The sequence below is a fragment of the Leptonotus elevatus genome, chromosome 21 (genome assembly GCF_054856555.1).
Source record: "Leptonotus elevatus isolate MCC_2025b chromosome 21, RoL_Lele_1.0, whole genome shotgun sequence".
NCBI classification, from domain to species: Eukaryota; Metazoa; Chordata; class Actinopteri; order Syngnathiformes; family Syngnathidae; genus Leptonotus; species Leptonotus elevatus.
In genome coordinates this window covers 1204177-1225526 of record NC_141259.1, presented here as the reverse complement: position 1 = coordinate 1225526, position 21350 = coordinate 1204177, and the positions used below count along the sequence as shown (strand labels likewise).

Genomic DNA, 21350 nt, shown 5'->3' with positions numbered 1-21350 from the left:
AATCTTTTGCCACAAATTAAGCAGGCAAAAGGTTTCTCACCTGTGTGCATTCTTTCGTGTATTTTTACACTTCCCTTCTGAGAGAACCTTTGGCCACAAACTAAGCAGGCAAAAGGTTTCTCTCTAGCGTGTGTTATCATGTGTCGCTTCAAATTGCTCTTATTAGCATATGTTTTTCCACACTGAGAACATTTACAGTGTTTTTTCTTAGTGTGACATGTCATATCACCTTCAGACTCATCATCAGCGTGAGACGCATGTGATGACATGTCACCATCTGATAGTGGAGCTAAGAGGCCGTCCGATGGTGACTCTCCCCAGTGGTCTCCATCATCATCTGTGTGAGATGAGCTGCTGCTTGGACGCTCCGCTCCTCCGTTCTCCTCACTTTGACTTTCAGCTTTACTCTTCAAAGGGACACCAGTTGACGGCAACTTGCAGATATTGTCTTCCTTCTCCTCCTCTTTGATGTAAAGAGTGTGTTCTCTCTCTTTCATGCAAGAGTGTTCTGACTCCTTTTTAATGTAAGGGGACTGCTGCTGCTCTTCCTCATTCAAGTGGGGGGACTCTTCATCCTCCTCTTCCTCTTTCATGGGAGGGCGCGCTGGCTCCTGTCGCTCAGGACGAACATCTTCACTGATGTCTGCATGACACAATAAGACAAAAACACATGGTAATGTGGTTTATATTTAATAATGAAAGTTATTTTAAGCGCCAGATGAGTAATGATTACTACTTACTGTTTGACATTAGTAGGCCTGTCACAATAATTACTACCTATACATTGACAAGTTTTTTTCAGACTCCTTGCCTTTTACGTCTGTCAGTCAGCCGACTCGCCACTGTGCGGCTTTGCACTCAAATGCACACTTGAAAAAAACTTGAACTCACTATGTTTATATTAATATGTCAGTTTATGCACATCATATAAGATTTATTTAATGGGATATATGCCACAGACTTTTGTAAGTCACACACCTACGCTGTTTCCGGTTACTGTTGCTTCATATAAGCCCTGTCCCAATAGTAGCACTTCGGAGAACTGAGACACCCTGAACGCGCAATGGGGTACAAGTTAGGGATGCAACGGTTCTCGTTCTTAGACCGGACCGTTCGGTCCGCCCTGCATGGGACAATACACACTAATGGACCGCAACAAATTTTGCATTGATGCTTTACACGCCACTGTGTGTGTGCGCGTGCCTGTCCAGTGTCCACAAGCGGAGACAACCTGCTGCAGAAAAGAGCTAGTGTCCAATCAATCTTGCGGTTCCGCCCACTCACCCCCTCACAAAGAACATAGCGGCAAAAACAAAATGGTAAGCGCCGAGCGGCGGAGTTGACAGACAGAAGTTTAAAGAGGACGTGTGGAATAATTTTGGCTTTGTTATCGAATAAAACGACGCGGGAGTGAAAAGAGAAATGTTGCTGTCTGTAAACGTTGCTTGAAACATGTCCCACCATACGTTAAACCATTTTGACTGGGAGAGGGAAAGCGGACCCGTCACCCTGCACTGCCCCGACCAACCCTCGGTCCCCCAGCTGATGAAAAGCATCAGAACACACACATGTGAAGGCGACGTGGGCCTCGCTGCACCGCTCGGGAACTCCACTCAAACGCTTGCGGCCGATGCAGACCTGCGGAAGCCATGAAACAAATGACGGTGACAGACGGTGCGCTGAGCCGTCAACCGACTGGCTCGAAGCACCCAGCGCAGCCCACAACTCCCGCGAATCCGCGCAGGCCATGGACACCCGAACAAGACTCCGGGAAATGCCACGCCACTCCCGCGTCGTGCACTCCAATGCACCCCATCCCCCAAGAGACCGAGAACTAAACAAAACAAATGACACGTCCGCACTCCCGGCCCAAAGGCAGAAAATAATGCGCTCCCGGCCAAAATGGGTTAAGGGAAACACGAGCAACATTAACAAGCATCTCCAGCGATTCATCTCCAGGATTTTTTGTATATTATTATCATTATTATTATTATTATTATTTTGTTTACATATTTTATACCATATAGTGTTAAAACTGTCATTGCACAATGCATTTTTTTCTGACAAGCAAAATAAAGAGAATTATTTGGGGAAAAATAGTTCTCTTTACGCACACATCACGTACCGAAACCGAGGCCCAAAAACCGAGGTACGGACCGTACCATGGCCTACCTGCACCATTGCACCCCAAGTACAGGTAGTCCTCTAGTTATGAACATCCGACTTACGAACATTCGCAGATACAAACAAGGGCTGACTGATGTCCATAAATGCCATATTTTGCTCCCAAAGTTAATATTTTTAAGTGCACAGTGCAGACCACATCATGCATTACGGTACAGTATGTACTATAGTTCTCCTCTCTGCCGCAACCCTGCTGAGCAGCACAATTCCTCCCTGTCCGGCGATGCACGGCACGAGAGTCACAGTGCACACCCTTCATGGCAGCACACTGTGAATACATTTCGGTGGCTCTCCTGGAGGATATTCATGAGAAGCAGCCCTCAGTCGTCTTAATTATCGGCGTAGTAGCAAAACAAACAATATCTCTTCAGCTTCGAAATCACTTGAATCTGACTCGGCGGTCACCATCTTGACTCATAATATGCGGCAATCACATTCATGTGCACTTCACGGACAGTGGGAAAACATACTTTCCTGAGAACGTTACAGCAGCTTCACATGAACTCAACTCAATAACTCCTCCACCTTCAGTAAGCATATTTATTTTGTTTTCATGGCAGTGTACTGTGTAAAAAAATAATAATTTACTGTGAGAAAAAGTGGTCAGGTAATGGATAGATAATTGATACATAATTTTGTATTCCGATTGTCACTGGATTCGACTCGCCTGGATTTTACCTGTAATCTCGCGCTGGTATGCTTCTGGATTGCCACCTGTCTATCTTCACGCGGAGCCATGCTGACTGTCAAGACCATAATTTACTGGCTTGCAGGCAGTTTATCACTCTCCAACTCATACGATACATTCCATCAATACACCGCCGTTTGGGTTTTGAAACGCCGGCATTTCGGGTTCTCTGCTGCTCCACTTCCCCCGTTCGTGTTCGGCATTCCTTGCACACCAGCCCCGTCGCCGCTACATTCACAGAGGATCTCGCCGTAAATCAATTCTCAATGACTCATCTCATTACCTCAACGTGGTGGTCTACTACTCGCCGTCGCATCCGCCATCTTCGGCGGACTAGCAATCACCGTCACCTGGCTATCTTAGCCAAAGCGGCAAATCCTCCTACCTGCAAAACCTCCACCACAGTCTGATTTGGCCTAGTCAACATCAGCTCACTTTCCACCAAGGGGCATTTCATCAGAGATGTCCTTGCCGACCACAATTTGGATTTTCTATCAGTTACGGAAAATTGGCAACTCCCGAATGACTTCGTCACACTTAGCGACTCTACTCCAGCTGGTTTTGTTTACGCTCCTCAACCACGGGCTAGTGGTCGGGGTGCAGGTGTCATTCTGTTCCACCGTGCCAGCTGGAAAGTTGTCTCAACTACTGGCCCCGTATTCTCATTTCAATATTGTACCTCGTTACTCCCCGGCCATTCTCCTACCGCTCTAGTAACTTCTTACCGCCCACCAAAATAAAACAAGGATTTTATCAATGAGACCTCCTCACTCAAAACTTAGTCATCCTAGGCGATTTTAACATCCACATGGACAATAGCACTGATCAACTTTCAAAAGACAAACATTCTGTCTAGATAGTTTCGGTCTACAACAACATATCCACTTCCCAACACATAAGGGTCATATTCTGGACTTACTCTGTTGCTCTGTCATCACTCCCTCTGATTGCACATCACACTATCATCCTTATACTGACTATTTTCTTATCACCTTCAATGTTCAACTCTCTTTGTCCAAACTGACCCTTCCCGGAACACTTTCATTCCGCAACATCAAGGACATCAACATTGACACCTCCTCTGCCAACATCACCAGCCTTCCTCCAACAACTGCCAACAGCTCCCCAGATGACCTTGTTTCCCACTACAATATTCATCTTCATTCACTCCTGAATTCTCAAGCACCTCTGAAAACCACATCAGTTTATTTTACCCATTCTGCTCCCTGCTTCACACCAGTTCTCTGCCATCTCAAATCTCAAGGAAGACAACTGGAACATCTTTACATAAAAAAACTGTACTTCCTATTCACAAAGAAATGCACAAAAAACTAAGTGTGTACGAGGACAATATCGCCTCAGCCAAATCTGCCTACCACTCTGGACTGATTCAAACACATAACAGTTACAAAAATCTCTTTTCTCTCCTCTCTAATATCACCAAACACCCTGACTCCATCCCCCCACACATGCACTCCACCGACACCTGTAATTCAATCATGTCATTTTTCATTTCTAAAATCAGTAATATTCATCAACAACTGACTCAATGTCCAGTTTCAGCTGATCTCACTGTCTGACTTCTCACCCCCACAATCCTGTTCTCAAACTTAACTCTTCCATCCATTCACTCCATTTCTAAGCTTATTTTCAACAAAAAATGTCCTATATAATATCTTCTACAATATTACCGGTGTATTTTTCTGGGCCATAAAAAATTGAAATATTGTGAAATTAACGTGATGACGTAATGCGTAATATTATACGTCTTCGTGTCCATTTGGACGTACGTATGTCGTTCGCACATGCATAAAAACAATGTTGTAGCGTGAGCCAGTTCTGTCACGTCTTCGGCAAAGTAGGAGTGAGCTACCTTCGTCATGTGGAAGCGGTGGTTGGAGAAGCAGTCGCGTATTGTTTGGCCAAGATAAACAGTCAGTGGTTGAAGGGAAAAAAACCATGGTTTGATATGTCCTCATGTAACCTCTTATATAAGGATAAGTTGTTGTCCTGAACTGTTGTACGAATCCAGGTGCCCAACAATTTGTAAATAAACGGCGGGATCAGCCTGGGAACTCTTCCTTGTTTTTACTACAGTTTTCCCTGCTTTGCAAAACATGTTTTCGAAAGTGTCTGAGAAAGGGCTTGGCTAGCCCGGTTTCCCACGCTAACGAATAAAAGACGGAGCGGTACACGGTCCGGACGGAGTCAGCTGTGGAACACGTACGATTGCCCAGCCGTTGTTGCAGCTCGCTTCACCCGGACCGTAGGCTCCCCGGTCTAGTGTCAAGGTAAGCGCTGATGATGATCATATTATGCTGCTTAACGTTGTAGTGTATTGATTGCTGTTTGCGGCGAATAAAAGGTACAATAATTCTAGCAAATCGAGTCGTGATTGTTGCTGTTTGCGGGGAATGAAAGGTATAATCATTCTAGCACAGCCCAGGTGTTGATTACTGTTGCGGGGGATAAAACGTACGATTATCCTAGCACAGTATAAATGTTGATTGCTATATGCGGGGAATAAAAGACACAGTTATTCTAGCAAAAGCATATCAAGTCTCTGTGTATTCAATGTTGCCGCCGACCACTACGATCCTGCATAAAAATATAAAGGTGAAGTAATGTTTTCCACAAAACAGTGGTGTTTATTTTACCGTGACCGGTAACTCGTCATCTAGTTGACGCGAGTTTGTGATGCTAACCGGTTGCTAAGCTAACGTGCTGTCGACGAGACTGTGTGTGCGTTGCTGTCGCGCAGCTGCGTAAACATGCACAAACTTCATATCGGCTAGTAATATCTACAAGCAATCACTGCATTTGCTCGCTCCTCTGATCATTGACTAATCAAGAGACATTCGCGGCAAAATAACGCTCGCAGGAGGGTTGTCGGTTACGGCAAAATAACCACTGCCTAAACAATAGCAGGGGAAAAACATTTTTCAACAATACTGTACAAAGCTTGACGATACAAACTGGCTGCTACAGTGATATCCCCCCCTCCCCTACAACACGAGGATCAACCACACAGGAGAAAATGATGGTCTGTCTTGACTCATGCAATTTGCCACTGACTTCTGAATGTTTGTGTTTTCTTTGTATTTGCTAAGTAAATGTGCTTTATGTGCTAAAAGCTGTTGTGTTACAATTAGACATCACAGGGTAAACAACACTTGGTCTGTTTTTATTTCCATTTCATTCCATTACGGTTATTATATTTGCACTTAGTTTACATTTCAATTGTGAAAAAAAGGTGGCTTAAATATTGTGCTGCAATAAAAGTGCTATTATTCCGAAGCACCAATCACAAATCTATTGTTCAGGAATTATTACAATATCGTCAAAAATATCGTCACCGCAAATTTCTTTGAAATATCGTGATATACTTTTTAGGCCATATCACCCACCACTATTCTCAACTCAAAACCCACAACCTGTCATCTTGATCCACTTCCCACAACACTTGTTAAATCCTGCCTCTCCTCGGTTGCCCCTTTCATCACTAATATTATTCATTCTTCCCTGTATTGATGCCCGCTCTCTCAAAAATGCTTCTGTTACGTTGCAAAAACTACACGCGATAATGGAAATCTGCGTTAATTTGATATTTTTCCGTTAATTATAAATATTTTTTCGTTTATTATGTTTTTTCATTTGGGTATGATTTTTAGATTATTATGAACGCTTTTTCATTCATCATATATGTTCTTTTTTTCATTTACATTAAATTATTTTTTATTTACTTATATTTGTTTCCTTTTATTCTAAATGTTTTTTCGTCCATACTATATTTTTTAAATTCATACGTTTTAAGGCCAACACCTCACGACACTATTCTTTTTTTGATAGGCGTTAACATTTTCTCACATACTGTATCTCTTTAAATACTGTAGGCCTATACATTATGTGTTCAAACCTTTGTAGATTTTAAAATAATACCAATAAAATAGAATTAAACTAATATCCAAAACATTTCTTTGAGAAACAAAAATATAACGGCGATCCATTTGTAAAGTTTCCCTAATTTAAAAAATAAAATAAAAATAGTAATAAAAATACACACAACAAAACAGCAGTTAGAAATGACACTTAATTTGAATGATGATGATAAAAGGCTGAGAAATCCATTTTCCAGGCTCGGAGCGCTTTACTGCCTGGTGGCCGGCGCCTGCCTGCGTGGGTCTATTCATCTAGCGGTCTCGGCACGACAAGCTGGTCGGCAGTCGATCCGCAGCGCATATGCAGCTGGTTTAATATGAACAAGCTGTAAATGGAAACAAATCGGCGGAGCGGATCCGCAATGCACACGCATGCGGTGTAATCTAGGGGTGAGCCATGGAGGACACACCCTGGAGCGTTCCTGGGCATGAAATTGGGGAAAATGTCGGGCCTCTATCTCCAGGTCGCGAACCATACATCGTTGGAAAGGTTTTGTCGAGACGAATCCGCGGATGCCCGTATGTCCCCGGTAGGACGTAGGGCTGGGGAGATATGGCCGGCCAAAAACCTCCAGGACTCCGAGGATTTTCCAAAAGTTATCCCGCCGTCGATGGTTCCCATCCCAGGTAAAAATCCGGCGTTTGTCGATCCTTTATCTCCGGGCTGCCCAAAGACCTTCAGGACACCAAGTATTTTCAAACGGACACGACTGGTTCGGGACGGACAATTTTAATGATGAAGATACAAGGCAGGACACGTAAACCCATTTTGACCGGGACCACATCGCCACGGTGCTCCCGAAACTCGACTCGAGCAGTGAACCGTGGGGGGCGGTTGGTGGACGCATTACGCGCTGAGCCGTCAACGGGCACGACTGCATGGTTCTGGGCGGACAATTAATTTTAATTATTGCTTTGCGGATGACACCCAGCTCTATTTCTCCTGCAAACCTAGCATCTCACTCCCCCCCCCCCCCCCTTCCCTTACTGCTAGTTTATCCGAAATCAACTCTTGGTTCACCCACAACTTCATGAAGCTCAACAGTGACAAAACAGAGGTTCTTCTGGTTGGAACAAAATCTACATTATCCAAAGCTGACAGTTTCTCCATCCCTGTTGATCACTCCCTAGTTTCCCCCATCCCCTCATGTTAAGAATCTGGGTGTCATCCTTGACAGCACTTTATCATTCCATAAACATATCAATAACATCACTCCTTCACAAATCCCTACATAAACTCCAATTGGTCCAGAACTCAGTTGCACGTCTCATTACAAGAACCCCTTCCTTCCATGACAACCTGTAACTCCACTGGTTACCGGTTAAATTCCGCATACAATTTAAGCTGCTCATTACCTTCAAAAGCCATTCACAACCTCGCTCCTCCATACCTGTCTGACCTCCTCCCACATTACCACTCCAGTTCGCACCCTCAGATCCTCCTCTTCGATTCATCTTACTATTCCACCTGTCCGCCTCAGTACTATGTGGAGCAGGGCCTTCAGCCGCTCTGCTCCTCAGCTTTGGAACTCTCTGCCTCCCGATCTCCGCAATTCACATTCCTTGACCATTTTCAAATCCAAACTAAAAACCCACCGCTCCAAGATTGCCTACACACCTTAAACTACACTGCTTCTTTATTTTTAGCTTTTTTCAATTTTGATTCTATCTAATCTGTAGAATTTTAGTTTTAAATTTAGTTTTTAACTGTTGTACAGGGTTCTTGAGGATCTTGAAAGGCGCTTTTAAGTGAAATGAATTATTTTAAGTGAAATGAATTATTTTAAGTGAAATTAATTAAGATATGAGGCAGGACACGTAAACCCATTTTGACCGCGGGGCTGCAATGCCGCGGTGCCCCCGAAACTCCACTCAAGTGCTGTGGCCGGTGCGATGCGCTGAGCCGTCTGATGGCGGCGATGGACGGCGTGTGCATACACTGTAAAAAATAAAAAATAAATATTTTTTAAAAAGCACGCTGTAAAAAAAATCGCGAAACAGCGAGGCCGCGAAAGATGAAACGAGGGAACACTGTAAAAAAAAAAAACTGGCTTAGATCCAACCAACTTCAATAACCTTCGACCCATTTCAACCTTCCATTAATTTCCAAAATTCTTGAAAAGTCTGTTGCCACCCAACTTCAGAACCACCTCATCTCAAATAACATCAACAACAATATGAGCAATTTCAATCTGGTGTCCGTCCATTTCACAGTACTGAAACAGCTCGTCAAAATCACCAACATCATCCTCATAGCTTCTGACTCTGGTCTACTCTCGGATGTTTTCAAACTATGTGATAGTATGCTGGTTGTCTTGACAAGAGAAACAATTTAATCTTTGATGGAATTCCAGAGTCACCAGGAGAGTGATGGACTGAGAATGAGGGAAATGTTATGAAAGTGATAACTGAAAACCTAAAAATTCAGCAAACAGTTGATATAGAAAGGGAACATCGCACAGGAAAATTTAGTGAAGACAGACAAGGAAGACCAAGGCTGGGGGTAGTGAAGCTGCAAAGATTTAAGGATAAATCCGTTATTCTACACAAAACTAAGAATCTTAAGGGAACAAAAGATTTCATAAATGAGGACTATACAGATTCTGTTAAAAGGAAAAGAAAAGAGCTGATGCCTGAACTGAGAGATGCAAGAGAAAGGGGAGAAATGGCATACTTACGACACGACAAGTTGATTACTCATGCTCGCACCAGTACACTAAAACTCAGTAAAGGCAAATAATCCACAAAAAGCATGAGAAATATATAATCTCCAGGGCATTATGAATATTTTATAAAGGGTAAAAATATTGTTATTGAAAAAAATTCAGACATATCTAATGATTTTAATGAGTATGTTGTTAATGTTGGCAGTAATTTGGCAAAATAAATCCGAGCCAAGAAACAAACATGAAATAGGCTTAATGTTGTTAATGATACAGAAGTATTAAATGTTAAAATATTAAAAAATAAAAAGTCCACTGACTGCTTCAAAATTGATTTGACATTAGTAAAAAGTATTAAAGATTATGTTGTGCAACCTTTCACATATATATGTAATTTGTTGTTTAAGCCGAAAATAGCTAAAGTTGTTCCTATTCATAAAAATGGAGAAAGACATATATTCACTAATTATAGACCAATATCACTGCTGCCACAGTTCTAAAAAATTTCCCCAAAAATATTTTCATATACACTGGATAATTTTATTGAAAAACATAAGCTTTTAAGTGAAAAATCAATATGGGTTTAGAGAAAAATGGAGCTCGTCGAAGCAATATCTACTAACAAAAAAAAAAAAAAAAATTACTGTTGGAATTTTTATAGATTTAAAAAAGCATTTGATACTATAGATCATTCTATACCAATGAATAAATTAGAAAGATATGGCATAAGAGGTTTGGCATATAGATGGATGAAAAGTTATTTGGATAATAGATATCAGTACTTCAGTTTAACAATAGACAATCAAAACACTTGAAGATTACTTATGGAGTCCCCCAAGGGTCTGTGCTAGGCCCCAAATTATTTATATTGTATATAAATGATATCTGTTGTATCTATAAAAAAAAATATTCAAAAGTGTCTTATTTGCCGATGACACAACTATCTACTGTTCAGGAGAGAACCTGAAGCAGCTTGACTACTGTGGAGAATGAACTAAACCCATTTAAAAATTGGTTTGATATGAACAAATTATCACTAAACTTAAATAAAACAAAGTTTATAGTTTTTGGTACTAGACAAAGGACACAACAAGTCAAAATTATGGTAAATTCAATGGAAATAGAAAGAGCGTATGAAAATTTATTTCTTGGGAGTAGTTATTGATGAAAAATTATGTTGGAAGTCACACATAGATAATGTTTAAAGGAAAATGTCAAACATTATAGAGATACTATCTAAAACTAAGGATGTCCTGAATAAGAAATCATTATACACATTATATTGTTCATTATTATTACCATGTCTGACCTATGGTGTGGAAATCTGGGGAAACGCATATAAAACAAATACCGATCCTGTTTTCAAACTGCAAAAAAGAGCCATAAGCATTATAAATCGATCAAAATATACAGAACCAACTCATTCTCTATTCATTAAATCAAATATAATAAAATTGTACGAATTAGTTGAATTTAAAATAGCACAAATAATGTATAAAGTACACAACAAACTACTCTGCCACAGTACTCAGGAACTGTTTGAAATTAGAGAGAGTCCTTATAACATAAGGGGTACAAGTGTCTACAAAAAATTAAACAAGAACACTAAATATTAAGATGTGTTTCTGTAAAAGGTGTTAATTTGTGGAATGATTTTGGAACTGACCTGAATAGATGTCAGTCACTTGCTGAATTAAAACAAATTGTTTAAAAGCGAAGCTCAAAAACAATACTTACAGTCATGAGCTGTTAAAAATGTATATATGCTGTAATCTCTTTGGATGTATCAGTATGAGTGTAATGAAAATTGTATATGTGAGTATGAGGATATGATTTATAAATATATTATGGTATACGTCTATGAATTTCATGTACAAGTGCACTTATATATATATGATTAGGTTTATACATTTCCTATTATTAAAATACATTACCTTATCATTTTATCAACATAAAACGAGTAAGGGGTAGGACAAGATACGTTTTTAACTTCCTCCTACCCCCTTTGAACATAAACTTTTTTTTCTTCCTATTCTTGTTTTCTTTTTTTACTTCTGCTTACTACTTCTACATAAATTTCAAAATCTCTTGCAGTGTGCTAAGGCGACAACTTTTGCTTTCGTCTTTTGCATGTTGTAATCCTCGTCCAGCCATTGCGCCGTAATGCTGGGCATACTTACTGTCCATATGTCCGTTGTTAAACTGATGTCCAGTCTACCAGTTTTTGCAAATTACAACTACGGGGTCATTGTCGCAAATTGAGAAAAAAAAAGCCCACACTGGAGATGGACGCGCCATGTTTAACCTGCCTTTACTTACGTCTAGCAGCACGTGACTGTCTTAAAGTAAGAGTAACCAATGTCTGTGTATTTGAGGTGCCTCCTCTATCTGTTCATTTTTTTGTTATTGGGACCAATGACTGTGATGTCATTTTTTGCCATTATCTGTCCGATAAGTATTGGTCCGATAATTATCGTGCTTCCCTAACAATTGCAGGCATGTGATTTGACCAAAGTGAAATTATCTGAAAATTTAGCCGGGGGTCTGGGGGCCGCAGGCACCCAGCTAGGTCCAGGGCAGCGCCCTTGTGGGGGGGCCAGGGGGGCGAATCCCCCCGTAGCTCATGGGTTTTCCGTGATTTTAAGTACTTTCAATGCACTCAGATGACAAAGAAATAGACAAAACAACAGCATAAATTTCCAATGTATATTGAACTATCCCATATAAAATTGCAGTTTTAGTCAACTCAAAATCAGTCACATTCAAAAATTATTTATGTCATAAATAATGTTTTTCTATTTTTTGCTCATTAAAACATTCAACATATTTACAGGAATATACAAGTGTTCATTCTTGAGCACAATCCATTCACATGACACAAACACTACTTCCTCCTAGACTTCATTGCTTTGGAATGGGTCTTTCTAGCCTGCTTCTGTGCAGCTTTGATGGTTCTTCTTGAGGCAGCCTTGCTCATTTGAGTGTCCTGTTTCACAGCAAGTTCTGTTCGTTTTGCAGACAACATAGCTGCTTCTGCATCCTTCTCCTCCCTGTACCTTTTGGAGGATGTCCTCAGATTTAGGCACAGTTTGGACTGCACAGGATCCATCAGAATGTCTTTCCTGCCAAAATGGCTGACAGAGGTGGTCTTTCTTGCTCTTAGGGCATATTTCACAGTCTGAATAGAACTGTATGTGGCTATGTCCATTCTGCATGCTCTGGGGTTCAGGACATCACCCATGACACTGAAAGCCCCCTCTACTTGAGGCCCATGGAAGCAACTCATGAGAGCCTTCACCATCTTGGCCAAGGTTGGGTATCTTCCAACAGCAAAGACTTGAGCCCACCAACGATCCAGTGCAATTGCCTTCCCCTCTGAGTCCAAAGGTGTTGGCAACTCACTGTCCAACTGGATCAATGAAGAGATCATTATGGAGTCCTTCAATCTTGTACTCAAATGGCTTGCAAAAATGCTTGGAGGCGTTGTGGATGTGGTGGCAGGTATCCCCATCTATGTCAAGGAGATGTGGTGCTGGTCCCCCTCGCAAACGCGTCTCAACTCCAGATTTGGAACCCCGCATCACTGCACATGAGTCCATCAACACAGACACCAAATTGCTCCAGGGAATATTGTTCTTGGTCATGAGGGCTGAGAGTTCATCAAAGAGAGATTTGCTGTCAACTTTAACAACACTCAAAGATGCTAAATGTTCCACCACAACAGACTTTGTCAACGGGGAGAAATAGCTGACGAGTACACACAGGACACGGTGTAGATTGTTGCTGGTGGACTCGTCAATGTTCATTGAAAAGTGGGAGGATCTTAAGTTTGTTAAAGTCTCATCAAGCATAGTGCGAGCAAGGCCATACTTCATTTTGTATGATGCACTGGTTCTATCCATGGACAGTCCATTCAGAGCTTTTGGATCCCTTGCCAGTTCCTTTGACAGTGTGATGAGCTTTGGGGCCATGGTGAACGGAAGAGAATTTTCGGCCAGCACTCCCAACAGCATTGCCTGAAGAATAAAAGAAATTCAACAATAATCAGTAAACAATTAAATAATTTAAATAATTATTTGAATTACAATCCTAAATGTCATGCGACCAAAGTAAATAAAAAAGGATTTAGTCTAAACTTGCATGCACATTCACATGTCAGAGTATTTATTATGGTAACAAAAAACGTTGCAAATTAGCTACAAAATAATAAATTATCTTTAACCATTGGAAATAATATTTACCATGCAATAAATCATTTAATCAATCATTCTTAATTTAATACATAATGCATAACAAAAACATAAAATACCTCATGCAGCAAGCTCTGGTAAAAACACAATCATTTCGATCATCTCTGTACTAACTGCATACTGTAGACAGTCAACATATTGAAAACTGAAAGTGCTAACATGCAGCATTCATTTGAGTTTGTGGATTAACCATGTTAAATAGTTAAGGCCATTTTTATTACGTTATAATATTTTCGAAAATTTGATTCCGATTAATTTGAAAAGTTTACCACCTACCTCAAAATTCACGACTCTATCAGCAACTGGTGCAGGTTGTTGGGGTGGATCACGTCTCTCCATTACCGCTCCCGATTGTGATGTCAATAAGGGATGGAGGCCATAAAGTTTTGGAGTTTTCGTTTGGGCACCAAAACTTCCAGCGATGGAATAATTTGTTGTTCTTGACTGGAGTTCTTTTACGTGTTTTTTGCTCTTTGCGTGACTTTCAAGAGCTTTGAAACCTCTCCCGCCATAGTCAATGGTATCACGGCACCAAATGCAAAGCGCTTTCCCGGCACGATCGATCTTCCGAATGAAGTCACTGAACAAATTCGTCACAGTCTTCTTTCCAACATTTGTCGATATATCCTTCTCTAACCAGTCCCAGCGAAACTTGTTTTTTACGAGTTTGTCAATTTCCTTAACTCGCGGAGCATCTTTGCGTTCGATCACGGACATCTTTCTTTAAACACTCGGCAAAAACGTGTGCGAAATGAACAACGGCATACTCTTATACCTTTATAACAAGCGCGTTTATTGGTCAACAAACAATGGCATACTCTATGCCTTTATAACAAGCGCGTTTATTGCTCAACAAACAATGGCATACTCTATGCCTTTATAACAAGCGCGTTTATTGGTCTACAAACAATGGCATACTCCTATGCCTTTATAACAAGCGCTCTTATTGGTCAACACGGAGACTTCCGCCAATCGCAAGATCGGTTTCATTTCAGTTGCGGAAACACTAAAACGGAATGCTGTAGAGAGACGAAATCGGATTTTTTTTTGGGGGGGGAGATAAAAAAAGCGGAATTCCGCGAATTAGCGGAAAAATCACATGCCTGCAATTGTTCATACTATGCATTATAGGGTTCGGTGTAGGGCTGGGCGATTATGCCTAAAAATAAAAACTCCAATTTTTTAGCAAAAAATTCGATTTACGATTTTTTCCCATTATATATATATTTTTTTTCTTTAATTATTTTTATTTTTTTACATAAACTAAGAACTTAAAAAGTTTTGCTTTAATTGTATCAGTTAACAAAAGTAACCATATCTCTTCTCTTGGAATCAATGTGAAAAACTTCTGCCTAGAATCAAATACTTCTGGAAAGGTAAATCTATGTGTTGGTAAAGTAGAAAAAGTAGTGATGCACCGAATATTCTGCCACCGAAGATTTTCGGCCGAAAATGGCAAAAATTTACATTTTCGGCATCCGGACGAAATAAAAATCAAGCCGAAAGAGGATGTTGTGGTGACGCAAGCAAAAAAAAAAAACACACAAAAAAAACGCTGCAAGCAAGTGTCTGTTTGAATTAAACACCAAACACGGGAGTGAGTGTCCGCCTTGCTGCTCGCTGTTTGTGAGTAATAGCAGCTTCATTGTGCACACCGGAGAAGGAGAGGGTCGCTTGGTAAACTATGTCAAAAAAAGAGAGCGCTGCCGAGTACTGCACCACAGGTGAGCCACTCTTTCTCCTTCAGTGTCTTTTTCACTTGCATTTTGGTGGCCGTGCTAAATACTAACGTTAGCACTATTGCTAGCAACAGTTTTAAACAAGTAAACACTTACCACTATCTCTGGTTGACTACAGATCTGTACAGGACGCCGTGTTTGACTTTGCAGTCCGTTCCCAAAGTCGATTGGCTGGTGCGAAGAAATGTATTTATTTTTAAATGTTGGCGAATATGTGAATGTGCCGATTTTAAGTGTGCCACACCGTGTCCCGCTCCAAATAGCCTACAAATGCGTCATCCGCACGGCACCGCACGCATCCGTGCCCGCCGGTGCGAACTACTGCACATTAACTACAAAGTGCAATTGCACCGCCAGAAAATGCTCCGTTACTCACCCCACGTTTGGTGTTTAATGTACCACTCGCCAACTTGTCTCTGATGTCTGGTGTGGACACATTTTTTATATTGTGCTTTGTTAAAATGCCCGTGTTAAATAGGCCTGAATATTTTATAATAATATTATAATTGTTATTAATTATAATAAATGCAATGACAATAAAAAATTTGCATTATTTTTTTTCAGCGTTTCGGTTTTCGGCCAAGCATTTCTTATTTTCGGTTTCGGACAAAAAATTGCATTTCGGTGCATCCCTATAGAAATGTACAACTTTTTTGCCAACTTTGTTTTAAAAGCTACAGTGCTATTTGTGTCCCTCAATATGACACAAATAAACGTCACATTTTGGCTTTAATGTAGGAACCGAGATCTGAGCTTGTCATCCCCTCCAACTGGCTGCTGATTTTACAAGTACAAGTACTGTTATGTAAATTGAGGTGACTGTTTTGCCATGACTGGCAAATTTCCTTTTAGCATTATTTGATTGGCCAGTCCACGGAGTAAGAAAGTCTTGGCCTGCCATAAATCGGATATTTTACCCTGTTTACAGTCCGCTTCACCAAGTCCACCCCCTTCTATAGGTCTCCTTTCACTTTTCAATTTGTTTTGTCATTGAAGATAAGGTGTTATCAGCATTACCAGCTTACTACATTTCATAAGGATTTTATGTTGCAGACGACACAGAGGCTGATAAGCGTCACAGGCACGGCGAGTGAAAGTAAACTTGTCTTTCATACCGGTAAGTGCTTGCAAGGCGAGTCCGTCTTGACGAGATAGCGTATATGTTCAGACCGCACTCGTCAGGGAGTGACATACAAGACGCTCTGTCACACAATAAATTATTACAAATGCAGCCGGAACACACCGTGAACAGACCTGTGACCACTAAACTGGACACATTGGCAGTGGTCAGCACAACCTACAATATAAGTCTAAAATTAGTGACGATATTACCGGGGAATTGGTGGGGGGTGCTGTGCTGGTGGCGATTTGAAAGCGGTCTGAATGCGAACGTTACAGAAGTAAATGGTTCACTGAGCCCAGAGTGCCATTTGGCTCAGCGCAAAAGAGTTGTTGTTGGGTTTTTTTGCCGGGTCAAAGGAGTGGCGGCTGGCTTAATACAAACGGAAACCCTGTAAAACGTAAGTCCTACTTCGCAGCCTTAAGCATAATCCATCATTGTTGAAGATAGTCCCAGCCATTTTCACTGAAGCAACCCCCTTCGCTCTCGGCTGTGTTACTGGATTTTGACATATTTTCCAAGGCCCACAGAATATTGTGTTCTATTGCTATAAAAACATGGAACCTACCAAAAGAAAGATTAGAGCCTCTTCTTTAATCAGGATTTTTTTTTTAATCCATTTCCGTTTTGTAGCAATTACCATTAGAATATAGCTAGGTTTAATCATTATTCACAAATCTGTGGATATCCAAAAGGGGAAAGAGCTTTTTGCAACATGGCCCTGGTTGATCTCTTATACTCTGCTGTCACCTGTTGGCCGTTTTTTAAATAACTAACATTTCTTCAACTATTCTCTTCAGTTCAAAGGCTGCACCAAAGCCTTCTGTATGCTCAAGGATAAAATAAAAAAAAGTGTCTTTGGGAGCGTGGTAATATTTAAAATAGAACATATTTATATGATTTTGGACGCAAATGAGTTAATGGAGTCCACACCTGTTCAAACTCTTGTGCCCTTGTGAGATAGATCCAATTTTCCAGTGCAACATACATTGACATGTCTTTGATCCAGGACTGTATAGGGACACTTCCATCTCCAAGACAGTGCAACCACCCTACTGGCCGGCAGAAGGCCAAAGTAAATCAAAGGTTTTGCATTTGGAGTTAGTAGAGAAATTGTCAGATTATGCCTAAAATACAAAGCTTTGCTACACAAGGTACTTGGGTTTTGGTAATTCTGCCTACAGTACACACAACATGTTTCCAAAAGGATGTCAATTTAGGGCATTCCCATACACAATGAAAATGCCTTTTGCTGTCAAACATTTTATACATGTATCTGGAATAGGGCCCGGCCGATATGCATTTTTTTAGGCCGACGCCGATTTTTGGCAGAAAATAAAATACAGATTACCGAATCGATTATTTATATTTATATATATACATATATATATACACACACACAATTATTCCCTCCATTCTTTTTTAGATTTCAAAACTTAGTATTTATTCAACTACTACTAAAGCTGCTCAACTAGTTAAAAGTGTCATCATAGCGTCATGCCCATTCATCCCTTCACTTTGAACAGTTGAACATTATTGTTTTTGTCAAGTAAAAATTATGTTGTTAATATGTGAAATTCAAGCCACTTGCATTTTTATTACTCATTTTCATTCTAAGCATTAATCTTTTCTTTTATACTGTATATTTTTATCTTGTGTTATTTTCACAAGTCGTGGGACTTACTAAACAAACCTGGGACCTCGGGTTTGTATTTCGTGCCATATCATGTGGAAATGTGTGTTAAGATTTTAAAAAAAATCCTTGCATGTTTGCATACTTGAATTTTGAGAAAAGAAATTCTTTGAATCCTTGAAATATCAACTTTAAATATAATTTGAAAGGGCAATGACAAAAATAAAAATAAAAATGTGAAATAACAATAGAATATACTCAAATAATAGCAACTGAAAATAATCACGTTTTTGATTTTAAACGGTTTACCTTATTGTCCATTATTACTCCAAATTTTACATTCGTCTAATTTAAAGACACAGTACCCAAATCATTAGAAACAGCACATATACAGAAGCTGTCTGAAAAAATCTTTGTAAAGAATCAGATACAAGTAAAAAGCAGGTGTTCTTCTGTTTCTATGTTACTCGTACAAAGAGCATATTCATTGTCCTCAATATTAAATTTAGATTGCAAAAATTGTTTAACAGGGATAAATATTGTTAATATTTTTTAATTTGCACTTCTTTAACTTTGGGTGTAATGGGGAACCCTATTCGCATCCAATTGACTTAACATTACGATTGGTAATTTTTTCCATTAAATTCTATCTTCTAAGAGATAAAGGGAGAAACATTATAGTTAAATCTTCTTCTAAGAAATTTGTTTTATTGTCCACAAAAAGACAGGTTTGGACAAATAAAGAGCACACTAGGGACAGTATGTGAGTATAGCAGCAAGCCTTTTAGAATACATAGAGCTTGTAGAATGGCATTACCAACATCAGAGAATTGTTGGACTGAGCAAGCCATATTGTATTTTTGCTGAAAAGCATCATAGCTAAGTAAATTCCCTCTTTCCTCCATTAAATGTAGAACTGACCATATGCCATGATTTGCCATTTTTGAAATATAATCAGGTTTTTTTCTTATGAGGATATATCTGTTGTACCACAATGTAGTATTATGGGGTGTAAAATTATGACTGTATATTAATTTCCAGTTCTGTAGGACTTGTTTATGAAATTTGGACAATTTTATGGCCAAATTGGGAGAAATCAAAAACAATTTTTTAAAGGAATTGAATGCCACCGACTGCAGAGAATATTTTGGAAGGGAGGTTGAACCACATTGTATCCATATGGCCAATAAAATTATGTATCTTAATTTTAGAGCACCGTTCATTAGATAAAAATCAATAACGTTAAGACCACCATTGTTTTTAGAATAACCAGGATGACATACGCTACACATTTGCTAGCTGCTAATGCTACGCAAGCAGAATGGTGCATTTAGGGTGCTTTCATTGCGTCGGAAATTTCGTTTTTCTTCGATTATAGCATTTTAAGGGGAAAATAATTGGCCATTAGGCCCAAGTGGCCGATTGTTTTGGCTGAAGATCGAAGGCCAATAATTGGCTTAATCTGGAATGTCAGGGAACCACTTGTTGAGTTTTTTACGAATAATGTAAGTCCTCATTTGTGTGGTAATAATTTCATACGAGTATTAATAGTCTGTGATTGCGCCCACAAACAAATTGCAGCCCACTCATCTTCTCCAATATCCTCCTTAAGATCTGAATGAACTCCATATGCTATCCTTCGGTTATATCTATGTTTTAGCACAACATCCCCAAGGCAGGATAACTGTGGCACATTTGAAACCTGATTGTGATTTGATGAAATAAGATAAGATGCACCTTAATTTATCCCACAGGGAAGACATTCACAGCGTTACCAGCAGCAATACACATCATCACACATCATATATAAATACTATGTATCACAAAAAAATACTTATGTAGTCTATAGTTAAGTTAGTGTATGACCTTGAGCGTATGATCTTGATAACTCACGGGGCAGGGTTATCAGGTAGTAGGGCACACTTAAAATATCCACTTCGTAAAAAGGCATATTAAGTGGCAGAAATATTGAACGCATCTTCCCCAAACAACTTCATCTGTTTATCATGGCCATAGAGTAATAAGGGTTGAAATACAAACATAATTATTTTAACACTATAAAGTAGTTATTTACTAAAGCGAGAGTAAGACGTGTACAACCTGCTGAGTGGAGCACAACTCGAGGCTGCTCGTAAACATCGTCCAGCAGCTGAAGATGTTGCTCGTTGTCTTCGTTTACTCCAAAAAGTTCCTCCTCGTAATTATGTGTCCTTCTTGTTCGCATTTTGGCGTAATAAAGCCAACAAACAACAAAGTCACACTTGATTTCTACTTGACCACGCGTAGTGTGTGCTTTGCTTTGTTAGCGGCTAACGAACAAAGCTAACCAGGCCGAGAAGCATCAACGCGCCCCCAGTCGAGTTTATCCGAACACAAAGACTTAATAAATGGCGTTTTAATCCTTCAAAGTAGTGATGGACATCCTGTGTGGAGGCTGTAATCCGTTCAGCATGACATCGGAAAGAATGATTGAGCAGAGGGCGTCTGGCAAGAAACGAAAGTAGCCGTGCGACGCAAGTCAGACAGGACACGCCCCGCTGCGATATGATTGGCTGCTGGAAATTGTGTGGACGCATCGAAGCTGACACTGTCATCAAGTCACCAACAGATGTCGCTAATTTTGCTGCAAATTGAACAAACACCCAAATAAAGGGTTTTCCAAACAGGGGTACGCGAGCACATTACAGTACATGGAAACCTTTTCACAATTTATTTCCCAGATCAATGACCTGTGGCACAACCACATCAACTCAAGTCTCATTAAAACTCAGATGACTGTTAGAAAGAAAGTACAACTGCGAGAGTCCCACCCAGCAAAAATTGGTTGAAATGACGTTGAAAAGACGTCACTGGTGTCCGTCCAAAAGACGTCTGAATTTGGTTGAAAAGTTAAAGGTCAAATATTATTCAACTTTTCAACATACTAAAATAGTTCTCAAATGTGTAAGACATGTCTGTGACATGCTGTTGAGTTATGTGCTCTCATTCTGTTAAAGATATGTGTTAATGTGTTTAATATATGTATGTGCTCAAATGTCAGTGAGATTGATGTACATTTATTTTGTATTTTTACCGCAATGCATGAATATTACGTCACTGTCGTAAAATTCGTAATTTTTACGTGCGGACACTCTA

At 40.0% G+C, this 21350-nt stretch overlaps 2 protein-coding genes across 2 annotated transcripts in view; both read right to left on the bottom strand.

Moving 5' to 3' along the window:
• The window catches only part of LOC147155515 (uncharacterized), a 22300-nt gene extending 1564 nt beyond the window's left edge, over positions 1–20736 (bottom strand). Inside the window, exons 1-2 of the mRNA XM_086065544.1 lie at positions 20316–20736; positions 1–643 (exon numbers count right to left, since the gene is read on the bottom strand). The exon at positions 1–643 is cut by the window's left edge and continues 1564 nt beyond it. Coding sequence (XP_085921670.1) covers positions 1–643; positions 20316–20439 — 767 coding nt within the window. The 5' untranslated portion in view covers positions 20440–20736. The remainder of the gene's footprint in view (positions 644–20315) is intronic.
• On the bottom strand, positions 12166–15768 carry LOC147155516 (uncharacterized). The gene is made up of 2 exons (XM_086065545.1): positions 14000–15768; positions 12166–13489 (listed from the first exon to the last, which is right to left on the bottom strand). Exons 1-2 carry the CDS (start codon positions 14438–14440, stop codon positions 12872–12874), a joined length of 1059 nt encoding a protein of 352 aa, XP_085921671.1. The 5' UTR covers positions 14441–15768; the 3' UTR covers positions 12166–12871.
• Positions 20737–21350: the final 614 nt, after the last annotated feature.

Excerpts from the sequence above, each read along its gene's own strand:
- LOC147155516 (XM_086065545.1), bottom strand. The coding sequence starts at position 14,440 with ATGTCCGTGATCGAACGCAAAGATGCTCCGCGAGTTAAGGAAATTGAC. Across the intron at positions 13,490-13,999 it reads ATAGAGTCGTGAATTTTGAG|GCAATGCTGTTGGGAGTGCT; the intron begins GTAGGTGGTAAA and ends TTTATTCTTCAG.